At 35.7% G+C, this 23,222-nt stretch overlaps 1 protein-coding gene across 8 annotated transcripts in view; it reads left to right on the forward strand.

Annotated features, from left to right (window-relative positions):
• AP3S1 (adaptor related protein complex 3 subunit sigma 1) overlaps nucleotides 1–23,222 on the forward strand; it is a 70,495-nt gene that overhangs the window by 14,822 nt on the left and 32,451 nt on the right. For 7 of the 8 annotated variants that reach the window (XM_065873129.1, XM_065873130.1, XM_065873128.1 and 4 more), the window contains exons 2-3: nucleotides 10,211–10,302; nucleotides 13,647–13,758. The exons of the other annotated variant lie outside the window; for it this stretch is intronic. In XM_065873129.1, coding sequence (XP_065729201.1) covers nucleotides 10,211–10,302; nucleotides 13,647–13,758 — 204 coding nt within the window. The remainder of the gene's footprint in view (nucleotides 1–10,210; nucleotides 10,303–13,646; nucleotides 13,759–23,222) is intronic. 8 annotated transcript variants of the gene reach the window in all.

The raw sequence follows: 23,222 nt of genomic DNA on the forward strand, positions 1-23,222 counted from the left end.
TCTGGTTGCAGAATCCATACTCTCCTCCCTCCCTTTTTTATTTTTAGCTTGCTTATCAAAGTTATACATTAGCATAGGTTAAAGAATATAATAGTTCTATAAGGTTTATAATGAAAAAACAACATGGTCTCATTTCCCCCTTCCCACAGGTATGTACTTTTATTTGATAATTCAGTGATTATTACATGTCTCTAAATAACATGCTTGTTTTGTTGCCTGATTTTTCACTTGTGGGCGTGATCTGTTGACTTCTGCTATTGAAAATGATTATTTAGCTCCTTTTCCACCCCTCCCACCCAGCTTCTGTATCCTACCAGTCCTTTCATAGTTACTTCATAATTTTGATTAGATCAGTATTTGGTGTTTATATTAATTTCTTGTGTAAACATCCTCAGCTGAACCATGTTGTAAACTGTGCTTAGTTTTTCCTTTCCTGACATTTCATTTTCCTTGCAGATACAGTCGCCTTTTCCTTTGATCAAGTTTTTTATTTACTTATCACTAATTCATGTCTTTGCCAGTTGTCTCAGTCATATACATCTTCTATCAGTTTCATGTTCCTGAAGAAATCCCTCCTGGAATCCTTTGACCAAGTCCAATCTGGACCTGTTTTATGGCAGTCATATTAGGATCTTTGTTATCTTAGGTATTCCTTTTGCCTATTCCTGTGTTGGATCCCTTGTTGCTTGATTTTTTTGGTTTATTACCTTACCATGGTGGAGCTTACAGGAGTTATCCTCCAGTAACTTCTTGAGAAAGGTCATGGGAGGTAGATTATTTTTGAGATCTTGCATGTCTGAAAAGAGTATAACTTTACATTGACTGCCTGTAGAATTCTTGGTTGGAAATAACTTTTCCTCAGAATTTTGGTGGCATTGCTCTATTACCTTTTAGTTTCCAGGATTGTTATCGAAAAACCTGATGCAATTCTGATTACCTGTTCTTTGTGTATGATCTGTTTTTTTTTTGTATGATCTGTTTTTACTGTCCAGAAAATATGTAGAGTCCTGTTTGTCAGCAATTTCTAAAGTTTCATAGACCCTTGCTATGAGTCTGTTTTCATTAGTTGTGCTGGATCCTTGATGGGCTCTTTAATTCTGGAAGTTCTTGTTTTCTTTCCTTGAAAAATTTCTCAGTTTGCTCTCTTCTCTTTTTGAATCTCCTTTTATTCAGCATTCCTCTGGACTGTTGTTCTACTTTTGTTATCCTTTCTCTTCTATTTTCTGTCTTTCCACCCTTTGGTCCTATTTTTTGAATGATTTTCTCACTTTATTTTCCATCCTTTACCCCAAATTTTAAAATTTCTCTGTATATTTTTAATTTACGTGAACTCTTTAAAAATTTTTTCTGAATGTTACTGTTTTGTGTTATGCTGTTCCTGTTTCCTAGTTGGATTATCTTTTCTTATCTCTCTGGTATTAATGATATATACTTAAAAATTTTCTTCTTCCTACTTGGTTTGTTTCCTCTCAGTTGCTCTTCTCCCCTACTTTTGTCCTTAGCTTTTATGTTTGAGCTGTCTTCCGATGTCCACTAATCTTTGGTTGACTTCTGTGTAAAGATAGGTTACTGAAAACTAATTGGAAACGCTGAATCCATGAGTAGAGGTTATCTATATGAGCTTTACTTGAGACAGTGTGGCTAGGCAGTTTAGCTAGGGTAACAATTGCTGTAACAACAATCCCCCCAGTCTTAGTGCCTTAACACAATAAAAGTTTATTTCTCACTCACATAAAGTATAGTATTGGTGTTTCTGATCAGCTAGAACCTTCTTTGTGGGCATTTATTTGTCATTCTTGAGATGATGTTAATGGAACTTCTGCATCTAGTTAACATGGAAGATTGTGCAGGAATTTTTATGAGTGAGGCTTAAATGGTGCATTGTTTTCTTTAATTTATTTTATTTATTTATTTTTGGCTGCATTGGGTCTTCCTTGCTGCATGCGGGCTTTCTCTAGTTGCAGCGAGCAGGGGCTACTCTTTGTTGCGGTGCGCAGGCTTCTCGCTGCAGTGGCTTCTCTTGTTGCAGGGCACAGGCTCTAGGCATGCGGACTTCAGTAGTTGTGGCATGTGGGCTCAGTAGTTGTGGCTCGCGGGCTCTAGAGCACAGGCCCAGTAGTTGTGGCACACAGGCTTAGTTCCTCCGCAGCATGTGGGATCTTCCCAGACCAGGGCTTCAACCTGTGTCCCCTGCATTGGCAGGCAGATTCTTAACCACTACGCCATCAGGGAAGCCCCTAGATGGTCTATTTTTAAAAAAAAAAAATTTATATTTTTAAAATTAAAAGAAGTTTTTTTTGACGTATAGTTGATTTACAGTGTTGTGCCAGTCTCTGCTGTACAGCGAAGTGACACAGTTAAACACATGTAGACATTCTTTTTCTTACATTCTTTTCCATTATGGTTTATCACAGGATATTGAATATAGTTCCCTGTGTTATACAGTAGGAGCTTGTTTATCCATCCTATATATAGAAGTCTATCTGCTACTAGTAGTATATCTGCTGCTAGTAGTATATCTACTAATCCCAAACTCCCAGTACTTCTCTCCCCCACCCACCTCCCCCTTGGCAACCACAGGTCTGTTCTCTATGTCTGTGAAACTATTTCTGATTTGTAGATAGGTTCATTTGTGCCATACTTTAGATTCCACATATAAGTGATATCATATGGTGATATCATTTGTCTTTCTCTTTCTGACTTCACTTAGTATGATAATCTCTATTTGCGTCCATGTTGTTACAAATCGCATTATTTCGTTCTGTTTATGGCTGAGTATTTTTCCATTGTGTATATGTACCACATCTTCTTTAGCCATTCATTTGTCTATGGACATTTAGGTTGTCTCCATGTTTGGGCTATTGTGAATAGTGCTGCTATAAACATACGGGTGCATGTATCTGTTTGAGTTATAGTTTTGTCCGGGTATATGTCCAGGAGTGGGATTGTTGGATCATATGGTAATTCTATTTTTAGTTTACTGAGGAACCGTCATACTGTTCTCCATAGTGGCTGCACCAGCTTATCAAAACATTGGTACCAACACTGTAGGAGGGTTCCTCTTTCTCCACACCCTCTCTAGCATTTGTTATTTGTAGACTTTTTAGTGATGGCCATTCTGACTGGTGTGAGGTGGTACTTCACTATAGTTTTGATTTGCATTTAAAGAAGACATACAGATGACCAGTAGGTACATGGACAGTGTATTTTTAACAACTGGCTCACCTGGGAGGAAAGAACTCTATTTTGTAGTATTGGCTACATGACGTAAGTACTCCATTATGGTCAGTTTCATGCTACCAGCATGATGTAGTGACATCATGTGACTGAATGCAGAAATGGGAAGAGATAATGCACTGTTGTTTTCAGTTGTGCCAGCTCTGGTATACCACTGCAACTGCCTACCACATCACGTTGTCCAAAACTGAGATGTATGGCTCCCTTAAATTCAAGGGAGGGTGGAAAATATTCTTGAATTGTGTGCTTGGGAAGTAGAGTTTGGTGAACAGATAACAGTTTCTGCCGAAGTTGAAACCTCCAACATCATTGACTTTAGATCTAGGTACAGTTCCTGGAGAAGTTTGTTCCAGGCTTTAGCCTGGAGGCTGATGAAGGCCTAACTGTAGGAATTCTGGGAACTGATTGAAGAAAAGGACTAGGGATTTCAACATCTGGCTTGTTGACATTTTCTTAACCCCCCCTGTTTTCAGTATGGCCTGGTATTCACTTATACTGCTGCTCTAACAAATGACCACAAACTCAGTGACTTAAAAACAACACAAATTTGCAGGCATACCTCATTTTATTGCACTTTGCTTTATTGCACTTTACAGATACTGTATTTTTTACAGATTGAAGATTTGTGGCAGCCCTGCCTCAAGCCAAGTCTATTGGCGCCATTTTTTCTAACAGCATTTGCTCACTTGTGCCTCTATGTCATATTTTGGTAATTCTCGCAATATTTCAAAAGTTTTCATTATTATTATCTTTGTGATAGTGATCTGTGATAGTGATCATTGATGTTACTGTTGTAATTGTTTTGGAATGCCACGAACCACACACATAAGAGAGCGAAACAAATGTGTGTGTTCTGACTGCTCCACTCACCAGCCAATCCCCTATCTCTCTCCCACTTCTTGGGCCTCCCTGTTCCCTGAGACACAGTTAATAATCTGACAGTGGCCTCTAAGTTCAAGTGAAAGGAGGAGTTGCATGTCTCTCACTTTAAATCAAAAGCAAGGTATGATTAAGCTTAGTGAGGAAGGCATGTTGAAAGCTAAGGTAGGCTGAAAGCTTAGCCTCTTGCACCAGTTAGCCAAGCTGTGAATGCAAAGGAAAAGTTCTTGAAGGAAATTAAAAGTGCTACTGCAGTGAGCACACGGATGATGAGAAAGTGAAACAGCCTTATTGCTGATGTGAAGAAAGTTTAGTGGTCTGAATAAAAGGTCAAACCAGCCATAACGTTCCCTTAAGCCAAAGCCTAATCCAGAGCAAGGCGCTAACTCTTCAACTCTATATGAAGGCTGAGAGAGGTGAAGATGCTACAGAAGAAAAGTTTGAAGCTAGCAGAGGTTTAAGGAAAGAAGCCGTCTCCATAACATGAAAGTGCAAGGTGAAGCAGCAAGTGCTGATGTAGAAACTACACTGAGTTATCCCGAAGATCTAACTAAAATAATGAACGAAGGTGACTGTACTAAACAACAGATTTTCAGTGTAGACAAAAGAGCCTTCTGTTGGAAGAAGATGCCATCTAGGACGCGCCTGGCTTCAACAATTCAAAGGATAGGCTGACACTTTTGTTGGGGACCAATGTAGCTGGTGACTTTGTTGAAGCCAGTGCTCATTTACCATTCCAAAAATCCTAGGGCCCTTAAGAGTTATGCTAATGTTATGCTAAAATTGTGCTACTCTCCTTGTGTTCTATAAATGGAACAACAAAGCCAGATGACAGCACATCTATTTACAACATGGTCTACTGAATTTATTTTAAGCCCACTGTTAAGACCTACAGTTCAGAAAAAAAAGATTCCCTTCAAAATATTACTGCTCATTGACAGTGCAGCTGGTTACCCAAGAGCTGTGATGGAGATATACAGTGAGATTCATGTTATTTTCATGCTTGCTAATACAGTGTCCATTCTGCAGCCTACAGATCAAGGAGTCATTTTGACTTTCAGCTCTTCTTCTTTAAGAAATACATTTTGTAAGGCTATAGCTGCCATAGATGGTGATTCCTCTGATGGATCTGAGCAAAGTCAGTTGAAAGCCTTCTGGGAAGGACTTACCATTCTAGATGCCAGTAAGAACATTATGATTCATTAGAAGAGATCATAATATCAACATTCACAGGAGTTTGGAAGAAGTTGATTCCAGCCTTCATGGATGACTTGCAGGGGAGGGATTCAAGACTTCAGTGGAGGAAGTAACTGTAGCTGTGGTGGAAATAGCAAGAGAACTAGAATTAGAAGCAGAGCCTGAAGATGTGACTGAATTGCTACAGTCTCATGATAAAAAACTTGAGTGGATGAGGAGTTGCTTCTTAAGGATGAGCAAAGAAGTGATTTCTTGAGATAGAATCTACTCCTGGTGAGGATTCTGTAAAGATTGTTGTTATGACATCAAAGGATTTAGAATAATTCATAAACTTAGTTGATAAAGTATTTGCAGGGTTTGAGAGGACTGACTCCAATTTTGAAAGAAGTTCTTCTGTGGGTAAAATGCTATCAAACAGCATTGCATGATTCCTTCTTTATGAAAGGAAGAGTCCATCAGCGAGGCAGACTTTACTGTTGTCATATTCTAAGAAATTGGCACAGTCACCCCAACCTTTAGCAGCCACCACCCTGAGGAGTCAGCAGCCACTGAGGCAAGACCCTCCACCAGCAAAAAGATTATAATTCATGGAAAGCTCAGATGATAGTTAGCAGTTTTTAACAATAAAGTATTTTTAAATTAAGGTATGTACATTTTTTTAGACGTAATGCTGTTGCACACTTAGTAGACTACTGTATAGCTTAAACATAACATATACTTGCTGGGAAACCAAAATATTCATGTGACTCCCTTTATTATAATATTTGCTTTATTATGGTCTAGAACCAAACCTTCAATATCTCCAAGGTTTGCCTTTATATACATCACATTTTATTTTCTTTACCCATCCATGGACACCGTTGGACACTTAGGTTGTTCCCATATATTGGCTATTGTGTGTAATGTCCTAATGAACATGAGAGTGTTTTTATCTTTTCAAGTTAGTATTTTCATTTTCTTCAAATAAAAACTTGGAAGTGGAATTGCGGGGTCATGTGGTAGTTCTATTTTTAATTTTTTGAGGAACGTCCATACTGGTTTTCATAGCAGCTGCACCAATTTACATTCCCACCAACGTACACAAGGGTCCCATTTTCTCCACCTCCTCGCCAATACTCATTATTTTTAGCATCTTTATAATAACCATTCTAATAGGTGTGAAGTGATACTTCATTGTGGTTTTAATTTGCATTTCCCTGATGATTAGTGGTGTTGAGCATCTTTTCATGTACCTTTTGGCCATCTGTATGTCTTCCTTGGAAAAATCTCTATTTAGATTTTCTGTCCTAATTTTTTAAATTGGATTGCTTCTGTATTTTTGCTACTGAGTTGTATAAGTTCTTTATATATTTTGGATATTAACCTCTTATCAGGTATATAATTTGCAGATATTTTCTTCCATTCAGCAGGTTACTTATTTGTTGATGGTTTTCTTTGCTATACAGAAACTTTTTAGTTTGATGTATTCCAGGTCTTACATTTTGCCAAGTCATTTTTCTATTGGGATGTTTATCTTTTTCTTACTAGCATTTAAGTGTTCTTTATGTATGCTAGCAACTATTCCTTTGTAAGTTTTTATGTATTGCAGATACGTGTGTCATGTTTGTAGCTCTCTTAATTCTTTTTTCTGGTGTCATTTGAGCATTAAAAGTGCTTACTGGGCTTCCCTGGTGGCACAGTGGTTAAGAATCCTCCTGCCAATGCAGGGGACATGGGTTTGAGCCCTGGTCCAGGAAGATCCCACATGCAGTGGAGCAACTGAAGCCTGCACGCCTAGAGCCCATGCTCCACAACAAGAGAAGCCACTGCAGTGAGAAGCCCATATACCGCAACAAAGAGTAGCCCACACTTGCTGCAACTAGAGAAAAATCCACACGCAGCAACAAAGACCCAACGCAGCCAAAAATAAAATAAATAAATAAATTTAAAAAGTTTAAAAAAAAGTGCTTACTTTTGATGTGATCAATTTTGCCAACCTTTTCCTTTATGGTTATCGTTATTTGTGTCTTATTTGAAAGTCCAACACTATTACAATGTTATAAAGATATTCTTCTGTATTATATTTTTAAATTTTTGTAGCTTCACCATTGACATTTATTTTTAATCAATCTGGGATTGATTTTTGAGTATGTGAGAGCTAGAAGTTCATTGTATTAGAACAAAAAGAAAAATTTTTATCCTGGCACCATTTATGGAAATGCCCTTCCATCCTTGCTAATCTGCAGTGAGTATTCTGTTTTAAATTAAATAACTATATTTATATGTGGGTGTGTTTCTGGTTCCATCAGTCAATTTCCCTATTTCTGCACCAATATCTTGCCTTAATTACTGTGGCTTTACAATAATTCTTAATCTGGTCAGCAGGTCCTCTTATATTCCACTTGAGAGTGTCTTGTTATTCTAGTCCTCTGATTTCATATGTAAGTCATGAGAGGAGTCACATTTGGAGTCATAATCTGGTTTTCAAGTTCTCCCCCTACACCCTTGTTGGGATTTTGATTAGAATTGCCTTAAGTCTTTGGAGCATTTTGGGGAGATTGAGCATCTTTATAATATTGAATCATTCAATCTATAAGCATTGTACATTGTTTTATTTACTTAGGTATTCTTTAATTTTTTCAGTAAAGTTTTACATTTTCTCTTGCATTTTTTTTTGTTGTTTCCTTTATTCCTAGGCACTGCATGGTTTTTGATGTTATCTTTTTAAAATTATATTTTACAACTCATACTTGCAGAAGGTTAGAATGGCAGTAGAATTATATATAATGTCTTTCTTTGTGTTCTGATTAAAACCTTTTACTAATTACAACACTTCTGTGTAAATTATGCTAGATTTTCTATGTGGAAAATCTTTTCATCTGTGACTGACAGTTTTGTTTCTTCCTTTGAAATTTGTTAATCATTTCCATGATTTTCTTTATAGTTTTATTTTTATCACCCCCAAATTTCTGTCACTACGTAAAATTTAGTTTTGCCTGTTTTTGAATTTTATACTAATGGAATGATTACATATCATTCTGGTACTTACTTTTTACCCTGCTGTAGAGTGAATTGTGTACCCCCCAGATCCACATGTTGAAGCCCTAACCCTCAATTTGATGGTGTTTGGGATTGGAACTTTGGGAGATAATTAGGTTTAGATGAGATTATGAGGGTGGGGCCCTCATGATGTGATTAGTGCCCTTACCAGAGAACCTGTTCTTGCTGTTTTTCCCCATAAGGACATGTAAGGACACAGTGAGAAGGTGGTCCAGCCAAGAAGAGATCACTCACCAGAACCCAACTATGCTGGCACCTCAGTCTTGAACCTTTAGCCTCCAGAATTGTGCAAAAATAAATTTCTGTTAGTTAAACCATCAGTCTATGGTATTTTTTTAATGGCAACTTGAGCTGTGGTAACTCCTTTTTTCCACATTAAACTTTTGAGAATCATTCATATTGATGGGTATAATATACTGATTTAATTTTTACTGCTTATAGGATTCTATTTTATAAGCATACCACAGGGACTTCCCTGTTGGCACGGTGGTTAAGAATCCACCTGCTAATGCAGGGGACATGGGTTCGAGCCCTGGTCTGGGAAGATTCCACATATCGTGGAGCAACTAAGCCCGTGCACCACAACTACTGAGCCTGCGCTCTAGAGCCCACGAGCCACAACTATGGAAGCCCGCATGCCTAGAGCCCATGCTCCACAACAAGAGAAGCCACCACAATAAGAAGCCCATGCACCGCAATGCTCGCCGCAACTAGAGAAAGCCCGCACACAGCAACGAAGACCCAATGCAGCCAAAAATTAATTAATTAATTAATTTAAAAAAAGCATGCCATAATTTATATGTCGTTGGTGGACATTTGGGTTGTTTTCAGCTTTTTGTTGTTGTTATGGTACTTTTATGAACATTCTTCTTTGTGCTTCTTGGTATACAGGTTAAGAATTTATTATATATATGTAGTTGGCCAATTTTCTATTGTTTTTGACCTTCAAAAACAACGGTTTCATATGGATTATCATTGTACCTAGGAGTGAGTGCTGGATTGTAAAACTTTTTGCCCAAGTGGTTATACCACTTACCTTCCCACTGGTAGGATGAGTTTCTTTGACTCCACATCTTTGTCAACATTTGATAGTGTCATAATTTTACATTTTTGCTAATATGGTACATGTGGAGTTATCTCATTGTTACTTTAACTTGTGTTTCACTTCATTACTAATGAGGTTTACCATCCTTTTATTTGTTTATGGACCATCATATTTTCTTTCCTGTGAAATTCCTGTTCATGATTTTCTATTTTCCAGTTTTCTATTGCAGTGTTTGAGAAGCTGACTCTTTTTTACTGGGATATGAATTGCTTGGTGAATTTAATAAATACTAGTGAATCAATTCTTGGTTTTAGGCAGCGCTTATATATAAATGAGTAAGATGGATAGACTCTTACTTCAATTTGCATTTAGTTAAACTTACTTAATTGGAAGCTCCAAACTTCTGTACTTTCTTCCATTAAAATATAGATTAGCTATGTGAATTATTTATAACTTCATCTCTTTATTTCAGTTTACTCATTTGTAAAACAATGGGCTTTGACTAGTTAATATCTAGTGTCCCTTTTACTAGTGTCTATAATTCATGTGTCTGATATTTTTCTTGTTGGTTTCTGAAGCTGAGAAATAAGTTTTAGTGAAGTGGTAAACTATAAACTGCTGATTTTTTGTTTTGTTTTTAATTTTAAAATGTTGGGTTTTGTTTCTTTTAAGGTATGATAGGTTAGTTCTCCAAGGACTGCACTCTTAGATGAATTTCCCAGACAGATACTACTACCTTTTATTTTTTTAATTCTTATAATGCTGTTAAACCTAGAAATTAGATCCTAACATATATGAATTATTCTTTCTCAGAGTGAAGATACACAACAGCAAATCATCAGGGAGACATTCCATTTGGTATCTAAGAGAGATGAAAATGTTTGTAATTTCCTAGAAGGAGGATTGTAAGTAAAGCATTTAATGGACATTTCTAATCTTTGACTATATGAGTAAAATATATACTGTTTAATCGTTTTATCTTAAAATTTCCTAATTTGATTAATTGGATTGGGGGAATTAATTGCCATTTATGTTAACTATAAATCTAACTTAAATAATTTTTTGAAGATATTTAATCTTTTTCTTTTAAAAATTTATAAAAGCATTTTATATAAAGGTAATATATTCATATGGCAAAAATTCAAACATTACATGGAAGTATAAAATGTAGACCAAGTCTTCCTCCTCCAGCTTTAGTCCTTCTTCCCAGTTTCTTGTGTATCCTTCTAGAAAATTAATTTTGCACTAACGTATAAAAGTATAACCTTAAAAATTTTTACTTACGGGATCACACATGTATGCTGGTTTTCGTGTTGCTTGTTTGCACTTATACTTTGAAAAACTCTGCATATAAACCCATCTAAAGCAAACTCATTCTTTTTAATGACTACAGAGTACTCCTTAGGGTGAATGGACCTGTTTTCATAAGAATTTAGATAACGCCCTTTATTTTATATTATGATCAATTCTGACGTCTGCTTTTCAAATATATATGTGTGTCTAGATAGACAGATTCGAATTCATCTAAGACTTCTCTATTTTTAAAATGAATAAATAAAAATTGCTTATGATTAGTTTGCCAACTATTGTAAATAGTTTTAAATTAATGGGTTTCATGAAAATAATTTGTTCTCAAATAGTTTCATAAACATTCCTTCCCATATTTATATGTTTAATTTCTTAACAAGATATTTCCTCAGTGACAATTCAAAAACTAAACTTTAGCTGAACCTCATTATGAATAATCAGAGATTAGTCTGAGAAACGTACACTTTTCTGTATTTTTAAGGTGTATGATGCATATTATGAAAAACAGTTTTCATAATACAGAATTCATTCTTACCTGACTATAAATTACTTTTTATGATGTAGAAAGTTTACTTGCGTTTCTTGAAAGGTTATGTCATGCTGCTCTTAAATTTGCAAATACACACCTATGATTTGTAAATTTTGCTGTTAACGCGAGGCCTCCAATTTAATAGTTGAGACAGATGTACTTGCTTTCTGTTTTTGTATTTTAATTGTACTTTACTTATCTCTCTTAAACTGTAGTTGAGTTGTGTTTGCCATTACCATCGTTTCCCTTTATCTCAGTTCCTTAATCTTCTAACCTCACAGGAAATTAATCACCCAGCACAGTGCAAGAAATTGATTGGTCTAACCAGGGCACTGTTTGAACTAAGAAGTATGACTTGAGTTTGTAATTATTCTTTTCCAACCTTACAAAAAGTAGAAAGCAAATATTGCATCAGAGATGAGGCTACACATCTGGTTTAGTCCTAGTTTTGTTACTAACAAGCTGGTTTTCTTGGTTAGGTCACTTAAATTCTTTGTACCTCAGTTTTCTCTTCTTATGTTAAATAAGATATTTGGACTAAGGATTTCTAAAATTCTGTAGCTTTTATGTTGTGTATTGCATTCTATACAAGAATTTGAATCAGTATTGTACTATACTGTAAAGATGAAATTATAACATAAACGTGTACTTATATTAATATTTTGTTTTCTTTTAATAACTTTAATTGCCTTTTTTTTTTTTTTTTTTTTTTTTTGCGGTATGTGGGCCTCTCACTGTTGCGGCCTCTCCTGTTGTGGAGCACAGGCTCCAGACTGCGCAGGCTCAGCGGCCATGGCTCACGGGCCTAGCCGCTCCGCGGCATGTGGGATCTTCCCGGACTGGGGCACGAACCCGTGTCCCCTGCATCGGCAGGCAGACTCTCAACCACTGCGCCACCAGGGAAGCCCTAATTGCCATTTTGCAGCTTACAGTTTTCAAAAGTTTGGTCTTCTTTTAAAGCAGATCCAAACAAAAAATTAGATAATCACTAAATTGCAGATTTAGGATGATGTAAAGTCTGCTGTTGCTGCTTTTTGTCCCTTTTAAGGAACAGTTGCAATGATAGTCTATAAATACAACTCAGAGAATCTTTAAAGTGCTTGTACATATTTTTAAATTGCATACTTTTTCTAGATAGTAGGAGTTTTTAATTCTTGTCAAAGATCATTTTCACTTTTGGTATTAGAGGATATAAAGTAATAAAAAATAATGAGTGTATATGTAGAGAAGTTGTTTCTACAAAACTTGTGAATTTAGTATTACTTTTATTGAGTGACAAATAGGGACTTCCCTGGCGGTCCAGTGGTTAAGACTCCATGCTTCCACGGCCGGGGGCATGGGTTTGATCCCTGATCGGGAACTAAGATCCTGCATGCTGCCCAGCACAGCCAAAAAAAAAAAAAGAAATAGGTGTTATTTTCCTTTGTCTTGTTTGAATGTTCAGTTAGCTCTAATTACACTTAGCCTTGATTTTTTTTATGTTTCGTTAGTGTTAAAGGGTCTTTTGAGAAGGTGAATGAATTGTTGTAAACTTAACTATGGAACAGTGAAACTGTATTTAGAAAAACGAAAGGTGTTTGTAATAATTCCTGAATTATTATTTTTAAAATGCTGAAATTCCAGTCAACATAAATAAAAATATTTGGCAAAAGGATTGAGTATCTCTTAGCTCAGTTTTCTTGCATTTATATTCCAAAACAAAATGTGTTTTTGGAGATCTTGATGGTAAATATGTCCAAAACTTATGAAGAAATGTCACTTTTTTTTCCTAGTTGATAATCAGTGTTAAGCTGTGTAACTTACTGTGACCTATGGAGTTAAATCTAGTAAGCTCTTAAAAATGCCCTATGATCTCATTTCTGCCTACTTCTCTGACCTAATTGCTTACTAATCTTTCATTGATCGCAGGCCTTTTTCTTTCTTGAACACAGATATTTCTTTCTTGATGAAATTGCCTTTTTATTAGTTTACCTTTGCCTGAAATGCTCTTCTCTAACATGGCACGTTCCTTATCATTAGATCTTAGCTTAAACATCAACTCTTTTAACACCCAATAGGAAGTAGCAAATCCATCAATGTGGCATCATCCTCTTTTGATTCTCTGAGTAGTCCCTTCCACTCTGATAATATTTTCTTTGTTTGTTTATTGCTCCTTACCCACTCTCAGTACCTGGCACATAGTAAGTACTCAGTAAATAATTGAATGAATGAATGAACTAATATTAAGCATCGGCATCTTTTACTTGACTTCTCTGAAGAAAACAACCATCTAGTTCACTTGAATGCTGTGTCATTAAATGTTACCTTTCTTTTTATAGAAGGTTTTAAACAAATTGTCAGTTTTCTTGAACTAATGAAAATGTTTTTTATTTTGTAGCTATAACATTCCAATTGTTTTGTTTTGTCATTTAGATTAATTGGAGGATCTGACAACAAACTGATTTATAGACATTATGCAACATTATATTTTGTCTTCTGTGTGGATTCTTCAGAAAGTGAACTTGGCATTTTAGATCTAATTCAAGTAAGTTAACACTTGCCTCTTTCTGTCTTAAACAACAATTTTGGCATTTCAATTTTTTAAAACTTCTGTGTTCTAAATTTTCTAAAATGATGTTTTGTTTGGTAAGAAATAAGTGTTCCATAGTAGATGCTGGGTGGATAAAAGAGGGATGAGGGATGTAGCACAGAGTCATTTAATCTAATTAAGACTAACTGCAACTAATTTCCTCATGCCCTTTTTTCCTGTTCATGTAAGTCACCACAAGAACCCCAACACTCATAGGTCTTTTACCATATGTATCCAGATCTAACCCCCAAACCCACCCCTTTCTATCTCCTGAAAATCTTTCATAATGGCCCTGGAACTCAAGGTCAGTCATCAGCAAATTTCTCCTTATCTTCAATCTCTTCTGTTAATATTATCTTCACCTTTTTGCTGTAGGTTAAATCTGGCTTCCCCGATGAAACTACCTGCCACCCTCTCAAGTAGCAGCAGTTTTCTCTTTCACTTTCTTCATACCATTGAGGCTGGAGGGTGTTCTCTTTGCTTCTCATTACATTTTCCAGACCTTTTTCTCTTCTAAAACATCTCCAGACTTTATCTCATATTCTCAAACTATACCTACTTCTACCAATCCGGTTGCAGTAATCTCTCATTCCCACTCCCTATTCATTGGAGATTTTGTCAAAAACTTTCAATAGTCTGAGATTTTACTCTATCTGCAAGCTAACAAGTTAACTACCACAGTTTCATGGATGCTGACAGAAGATGGGAGATTTCGGGGCCAGAAACAAAGGACTTTATTTCTGACAGCCAAAGCAGTAGTCAAAGTGACAGCATTTGCTTACACTGGTTACTCAAGTCCCAGTTCCTAAAGTGTGACGTGATAAGGTGCAGGTAAGACCTGCACACACAGTGGATTGAGTTATAGGAGAGGAAGCCCAAGCTTAGTGAACTGGAATCTTTTATAATGAACACGAAGCATATCTGCCCATGTCCTGGAGGAAGAGAATATCTTCCAAGCAAAGTATAGATAAACTTACCCTTTGCTTTGGAGGGAAATACTATCTATTTTCCAGGGCTGTTGGCTATACGAGCTTGCTTGAAAAGATAATCCACAATAAAGGCAGTCAGTACCTCTGTTCACATGGTGTGCAGGAATGGAACACCCATGAAGAATTGTCTCCTAACAGATTTTAGTTCTTAGTTCACTGACATTCACTCCAGTACTACTTGTGTTATAATTCTTGGTTATTTCAACGTTCATGTGGATAGTTCATTCAGTACACTGGTATCTTCAAACTGGAATTCCTCTTCTCCAATGAATTTTGCCCGTTACCCCACTTCACTGTTCATTTCTAGATCATGTCTTTATCCAGACTTAAGTCCCTCCATCATCTTAATTTCACAGTTTCCACTCTCTGCTACCATCTCTTATTTTTTCTTATCACAATTACTGTTACTCCAACAGTTCTTTGAGCCCATTGGGACCTTCAGTCCCTTTTTTGTTGGTTTTTTTTTTTTTGAGGATAAAAATTTTTATTGACAGTTTTCTAGGTATAGTTGTACATTTTTGAACTGTTCAATGTTTATTAATAGATAAATGGCAGCTTTAGAAAAATAGACATGTTTATATCCAGAATCCTGTATTCTCTTCCTGTGTTCCTTATATCTTTTCAGTGTGTCTTTGGGACCTTCTGTCTTTTAAATCTATTTTCTCACTGTCCCTGATCCTCCTGATGTCTTACTCTCCTTGCCCAGCTTAAACTCCATGGTCAATCATGATAATCATAGGCTTGTATATACTCAGCTCTTTGCCTGAATCCACACATCTGAACATATGTAGAGAAAAAAAAGATAACCATACATGCTGGCCTCACTTTAAATTCATGATCTCTGACCTCAGTGATTCCTTAATGCTACCCAGTAATCACATTATATTTCCCTGGTCATTTCACTTTCCCACACTCCTAGACAACTGCTGATACATTCTCCTTCCCTCTCAAACCTGTAGCACTTCTAATGTGTAGCTTCCAAGTTCACTAGGCAATCAGAAGCAATCAGAAGGGAACTTCTACAGACTCTGTATCTGTGTCCTTGTACTCTTTTCTATAAGAGATGAATGAACTTTGCTCTTAGCTAAGGCCAACTCACCCACTTATATACTAGTTTACTTCTTCCTCATTGCTCTAGCATTTTTCTCTCTTCAGTATCATTTTTTCCTCTCTAGATCATTCCCACTAGTCTATAATATGTTAATATGTTCTTCCATCTTAAAAAAAAAAAATTCTGTCCCTACTTCCTTCTCCAGCCACTGCCTCATTTCTTTCCCTCTCTTTATAGCAAAACACTTTAAAAACATTTTCTGTATGCAATGTCTCAAATTTTTCTTCTCCCATTCTTTCCTGAACACATTTTAATCAGGTTTTTCAGCTTTACTGTTGCTGAATCCAAAGGTTCTCATCAGTCCTCCTTTATTTGATTAAGATTGTTTATTACTCTCTTCTTCATGAAGTATCTTCTTCACTTGGCTTCTAGGATACCTGGTTTGCATGCCACTACTTCAGTTGCTTCATTTTAGTTTCTTGATCTCCCTTACGTCTTCTTCTTTGGCAAATCCTGTTGATTATGCAGAATCCACTTACTGCTCTGCACTGCCTCCACATGGGTCCACCCCACCATCAGCTCTTGCCTGGACTATGTCAGTAGTTTTCTGACTGGTCTTCCTGCTTCCACTGTCCTTTCCTTTTTGTCTTTTCTCAGTAAAACAACCGGAGTGATACTATTCAAATATGTTACATTTTATACTTTTCCATTTTGAGTTCTTCAATGGCTTCCCTTCTCACTAAGAGTAAAAGCCAAATTCCTTATAAATGACCCATGAGGCCTCACATGATCTGACTCCCCTTGCCGAACCCTACTACGTATCTTACTTCATTTTCTACTCTTTTCCCCTTTGCTCCATCGACACTGGCCTCCTTGTTGCTCAGATATACCAGCATGCTTTTACCTCAGAGCCTTTGTACTTGCTGATCTTTCTACCTAGATTGTTCTCCCCTCATCGATTATTATTTTGATGCTGTTGCTGGTCTTAATGGTTATGATAGCATGGTTGTTATGTCTTAGAAGGGAATTATATGAGGAGTTGTCAAAAAACAAATATCCTACATCATATCTGAAGTAAATTCTATCATGTATTTGTGGAAAATGGAAACTATGTCTTGTGTTTTGCAAAAGTTTTTAGCCATTATTATTTGAAATGTTGGTAATTTGTCTTGATATTAAATAAGATACAGAAAAAAGAATTTCAGGAGGATTTTCTTATTGTCCCGTTTCTAACGTAGGCTTGAACAGTTTTTATAAGAAGATCCCATTGAGTTATTACATGTTGATCTATCATGTCACAAAAAAAGAAACTTTCTGTAAGTTTTATTTTTTACCTTACAAGGATGAATTCTGTCACTACCTTGAACATGTTGGAAGTTCTGTAGTTGCTGTCTTTCCCCGGTGGTTATTACAGATCATTAAATACTTAAGAGGGAGTGCTGAGCATGCATAAGTCAGACACTTTAAAAACATTGGTTGAGTGAACAAAGATGGAAGGGAGTAGCTTATTGTTTCTGCTTCTGTTTCATGAAACAGCTATTCAGAGTTTACTTAGAACTGGTTTTCTTGCTTTGTCCATCCTCTAGTTTTGAGAAATATAATAAAAGTGGAAAATTATAAATCAAGAGAGTTTAGACCAAAGCCTCTTGGTTTTGTATTTTCTTTAGGGAATGGGTCAAGAAAACTTAGTAAACATCAACATGTGATAACTAAACACAGTTTCATTTGTTTTTTTTTTTGAATGTTTGTATTTTACTTTTATTTACATTTCTAGAACTGTTTAAAATACAGAAAAACACAAAGGATAAAACAATAAATACCTATATTCCTGTCATCCAGAATTAAAATTTTTTAAAAACTTTTTTTGAATTTTATCATTTTGGTTTTTTGAACATTAAAAATGATATAATTCAAATGATCATTAGAAGCTTATATTTTTATGCAAAGCTTTTGTGTTTCTAAGGTATGTATGTATTATCCCAGATTTGACTTTTTACCTTATATAAAATCTGAGAGAAGGAATTCTTAGTAAATTCCATGTGAGAATTATACTAGTATGTCACCAGGTTGAATAATCAGCTTCTGTTTTGTTTTCTTTTAATTCTTTGTTAGTTGGGAGAAAAAGGTGATCTTTTTTTGTTTCTGGTGTGTACTATTTTAATGTGATATTGATTACAATATAAGCTAGTTTCAGAGTTGATAGCCTTTTTTGAAGTCCTTTCTGTTATAGCATGTTGTCATTGGAAGTGTTAAAATATTTACAGAGTGAGAATAGAAGTTAATTAAATATTAATGTTGGTTGTTTGAGTTATTTATAAGCCGTCATATTGCCCTCAATTAAGTTAGTTGCCACGCTGATATGGAGGCATAAAATTTCACTAGATAATTCCAAATTTTGTAACAGTTTTCTGTATCACATGTAACAATTATATCAGCATCAGCCTTGTTCAGTTATAGTTAGGAAAAAATTGAGGACTAACAACTAAACTTATCTTTAGGTTTAGAAAGATATGTTTTGACCATGGTGTTAGAATATGTATATAAATTAGAACTGTTATGTATATAGCATTTGTCAGTACTACAGTACTGAGCGTTAGACTGAGTTTTGTGAAGTTATTTTACTTATTGCTATTAGCGTTAATTTAGTATGATACTGAGCAAGTCATTTAATGTTAATAGACCTTGCATTTTTTACCTGTAAAGTATGCCTGTTTCAGTATGCTGCCTATAGACCTCATGAGTTGTTAGAAATATCAGTGAATTAAAGCAAAGTAGTAGTGGTTAAAACCATTCAGGCCCTTCTCTATACTGGCTATATAACTTTGGGCAAATTAGTTAACCTCTTTGACCCTGATTTTGTTCATCTGCAAAGTGGAGGTAATAATAATAATACCAACTCATAGAACATGTGAAAGCATTAAAAAAAGATGGTGTATGTGAAGCCTGTCGCTAAATGACTGACCTGAAATAGTCAGTGGTTTTTAGCTAACATTATCGTTAAAGCATGTATTTTATAAGGAAGGCGTATAATTTCATCAGTACACAAACTGAATTGGGTAAAGAAGTCCTTTTATTTTTCTTTTTCATTTTTACAAGAATTTGTGAATCTATTTATCCTATATGTTCTTTGATGGCTTTGAAGGAATTCTGCATTGTGATAGAATTATGTGAAAGAATAGGCTTAATTGAGGAAACTTGTAAGCCAAGAATACTTAAGAAAGATCCCCTGATCTTTCCACTATCTCATAGGAAGCTGTGCTGATGTATATACTACTAAACATAGAATAATTTGCCAATAGAGGCCTCACCCCTCCCACTCCACATCATTGTTTTCTTTTATTACAAGAGTAGGCTCATTGAAAGCATCCTTGTCAGTGGGGTGGCATATACATTACTTAAGCTTTGAGCTATACACGTTTAGGTGCCACTTGTCTTTAAGAGTTGCCTGGGAAAACTCCCTGACCAGCTCTTGAGAACTGTGGGAAGTTGCAGCTCACCTATTGGAGGATTGAGTGGGATAAACCCCTGGTCCCATGGAGAGATGAGTTCTGGTGCAGTTCCTCCTGCTGGAGAAAGAGAGCGCCCAGACTCAATTTGTTTATTTTCCAGGCAATCCAGAGTGAATGCCCAGGATCATTTTAGGAAAATTCTATAGTGTTTACTACACCATACTGTGTTACCAGAGTATTAAAAACTTCTGTTTTTAATAATATTTGTTTCTTACATATGAAAGAAACCAAAAAATAGTTCTATAAACAATTTGAATTGGACACTGTTAGAGTGATTCAGCATTCTTTTTTTTTTAATTAATTTATTTTATTTATTTATTTTTGGTTGTATTGGGTCTTCATTGCTGCGTGTGGGCTTTCTCTAGTTGCGGCTAGCAGGGGCTACTCTTCGTTGCGGCGCGTGGTCTTCTCATTGCGGTGGCTTCTCTTGTTGCAGAGCACGAGCTCTAGGCACGCAGGCTTCGGTAGTTGTGGCACACGGGCTCAGTAGTTGTGGCTCCTGGGCTCTAGAGCACAGGCTCAGTAGTTGTGGCACATGGGCTTAGTTGCTCTGCAGCATGTGGGATCTTCCTGGACCAGGGCTCGAACCCATGTCCCCTGCATTGGCAGGTGGATTCTTAACCACTGCGCCACCAGGGAAGCCTGATTCAGCACTCTTAAAATCCTTTTCCTATCTTATTTTCATTGTTGAAAAGTCTGATTTACAGTCATTGGAAAGGTAATAATTCACTTTTCAGTTATTTACATTGCTTCTTCTTAATGATAAACCCAGGTAACAATTTGATGATACTTACCATTCTAATTTACATGTTCTTTTGACCTCTCAGCAGTCCTCTTGGGAGGCATTATTGTGTTTGGAGTTAGGTGGTATGGGTTTAAATATTGGCTATGTCATCTAACAGTTCTATATCTTTGAGCAAATTACTTAGGCTTATTCATCCCCAATTTTCTTGTCTGTAAATGTTGATATTCATACCTACCTTGCCAGCATTGTTATAAGAATTGGAGCTAATGTATATAAAGCAGTCAGCACAGGGCCTAGAAGATAGCAGACACATTGTTATTACTTACTTTATAGTGGTGAAGAAAGTATTTTGGAACTCAAGTACTTAAAGTCAGAATTTTGGAGCTAGAAGTAACTTAAAATTTATTTTTTTCCCCTTCAAAGTAGGTTTGAGAGAGTGAAAAACTCAGGTTATGTTGGTATTTTTCTTTGGTTTAAGGTGAATTCCTTATTTCTCAGTGTAGAATAGTAGGTTTCAGGGAGGGATTGGATATAGAGGAGAAGAGTTCCTTTTGAGCTTGGTTTTTCAAACATTTTTTTCTTTAAAAATTAAAAAAAAAACTTTTCACATTGAAATTATTTCAGACTTAGAAAAGTGGCAAATATAATGCAAAGAATTTTTGCATACTGTATCTTCATCCAGATTCCTCAAATTTAACATCTTCCATAACCTCAAGTAGGTAATTAAAATCAGGAAATTTACATTGATAGAATACTATTATCTAATCTGTAGATCTTATTTAAAATTTGCCAGTTGTCCCATTAATGTAATTTTTCTTGTTTAGAGTTCAATTCAGGTTACATAGAGTGTTAGTTTTCTTATCTCCTAAGTTTCCTTTACTCGGTTATAGTTCTTCATCTGTCTTCCATTCATGTCTTTCTTACCTTGATCCTTTGAAGAGTACTAGACAATTATTTTTATTTTTATTTTTTTTGCGGTACGCGGACCTCTCACTGCTGTGGCCTCTCCCGTTGTGGAGCACAGGCTCCGGACACGCAGGCTCAGCGGCCATGGCTCACGGGCCCAGCCGCTCCACGGCATGTGGGGTCCTCCCAGAGCAGGGCACGAACCCGTGTCCCTTGCACTGGCAGGCAGACTCTTAACCACTGCGCCACCAGGGAAGCCCGTAGCCAGCTATTTTGTAGAGTATTCCTCAGTTTGGATTTGATGTTTCTTAATGATTAAATTCAGATTATGTATTTTCGAATATCACAAGTGATGTTATGTCCTTCTCAGTGCATCATATTCAGGAGATACATGATATCATTTTACCCTATTACTTGTGGTATTTATTCTGATTCCTTGGTTAATGAGGTGGCTGCCAGGTTTACCTACTTAAACTTCCATTTTCCCTTTGTGCTTAGAAGTATCCTATGGGGAATAATTTTGAGTATATAAATATCCTTTTTCTAATCATAATTTGGTCATTACTTTTAGCATCTGTTGATGATTCCTGCCTGAAAGAATTATTGTGGTGTTTGCCAAATAGTGATTTTCCCATCATGATTTCTATACTTATTAGTTGCTATTCTGTAAGAAAAAGCTAAGATTTTTATTCATTTTATTTTGTTTTAAGTCTGTTCAAGATACCAATTGTACCATATTCAATTATACACAAGAGAATATCTTTCAAGGCCAAATACCATTAAAAAAATCAACTTTTGCTTGGAAGTTTAAATGGAGTTCTAACAATTGATGTCAATATGAGTTTTTTAAATGTTCTTGGAGTAGCTTCTGTGCACCAAAAGAAATAATGCAGAGGCTACTTTCATTTTCTAAATTAATATTTGATATATTAGCCTTATAAATTCAAAACCCTACTTCTTCCTTAGATGTCTAAATCCAACATACAAATCATATTAAGTCACTTTAATGGAGAGACTACAATGTAATTAAATTTCCTATAGTACAAGAAGTCTTTGCACAATACTGTTGTTAATTTGAGTGATAAAAGTATGGACAGTTAAAATTTTTGCTTTACACTTTTATGTATTTTCTAAATTTTCTGAATAATCACCTCTTACTACATTAAAAATAAAAGATGATTTTTGTTGTTGTTGGAGGGAGTATCTCTAGTGAATAAGAGTGTGGGTTCTGCCATGAGACTTTCTGGATTTTAGTGAAGACTCTCCTACCTAACTGCTAGTAGTTAGTTAACTTTGTACTTTAACTTACTCTTCTGCAGATGGTTGATAAAAAGTACCTGCCTTATGGGATTACTGTGAAGGATTAAACAAAATAATCTATTTAAAGCACTTGAAACAATAGCAGTGCCATAATAGTATATACTCAATAAGTGCTATTATCATTGTTAGCTTTTAAATTTTTAAAAAAATTTTATTTAAAAAAATAGAAAGAAATAAATCACACAATATGAATCATTGAGTTCTTTAAGAACTCTTAAAGAATCATTATGACATCAATATAGAAGACAGTCCTTTCATCAACTCTTAATTTTTTCATATTGAAGTCAAGAGTTTAATATGTCTAAATTAATTGGTACATAATAAATGCACAATAAATGTCTCTATTTTTACTGTTAGAAAAATATCCGTCCTCATGGGCACATTAGTGTCTAGGTCAGGTTTAGTGGAAATCCAGTTCAGAATCCAGTCATAGGCTAGCCCGAGTGCTACTTACACACCTTAAACACCATACATTAAAAAGATTCTGAATATTATATGCCACAGTGCTGTATTCATAGTTGTTCTTCAAAGCTAATTAATCTGATTTTAAGTTCAGTCTGTATTCCCTAGCTTTCTTGGTACATTTTTGGTGGTATTTTTTGATTCCTTACTTAAGCTAAGCCAGTATCTCTCTAGAACATCTTGCTGCTGACTGAAAAACAATTTTTTTAGATCTCATGGCATATTCCTAAATTTATGCCTTCTATTCTTGGGCTTAAGACTTTTCCTGTCTTATAACATGTCAGTTTAACATTTACGTATTTTATTTAATATTATAGATTAGAAACAGTAAGAGCAATTCCTCCTGAAATTTAACAGAATTCCCCAAACCCAGAAAAAAAAAAATTTTTTCCCCTAGAAACTCTAAAGGAGAGCCTGCCAAATAAGTGATATTGCTT

Source organism: Phocoena phocoena, chromosome 3 (assembly GCF_963924675.1).
Source record: "Phocoena phocoena chromosome 3, mPhoPho1.1, whole genome shotgun sequence".
In the NCBI taxonomy this organism is placed as follows: domain Eukaryota; kingdom Metazoa; phylum Chordata; class Mammalia; order Artiodactyla; family Phocoenidae; genus Phocoena; species Phocoena phocoena.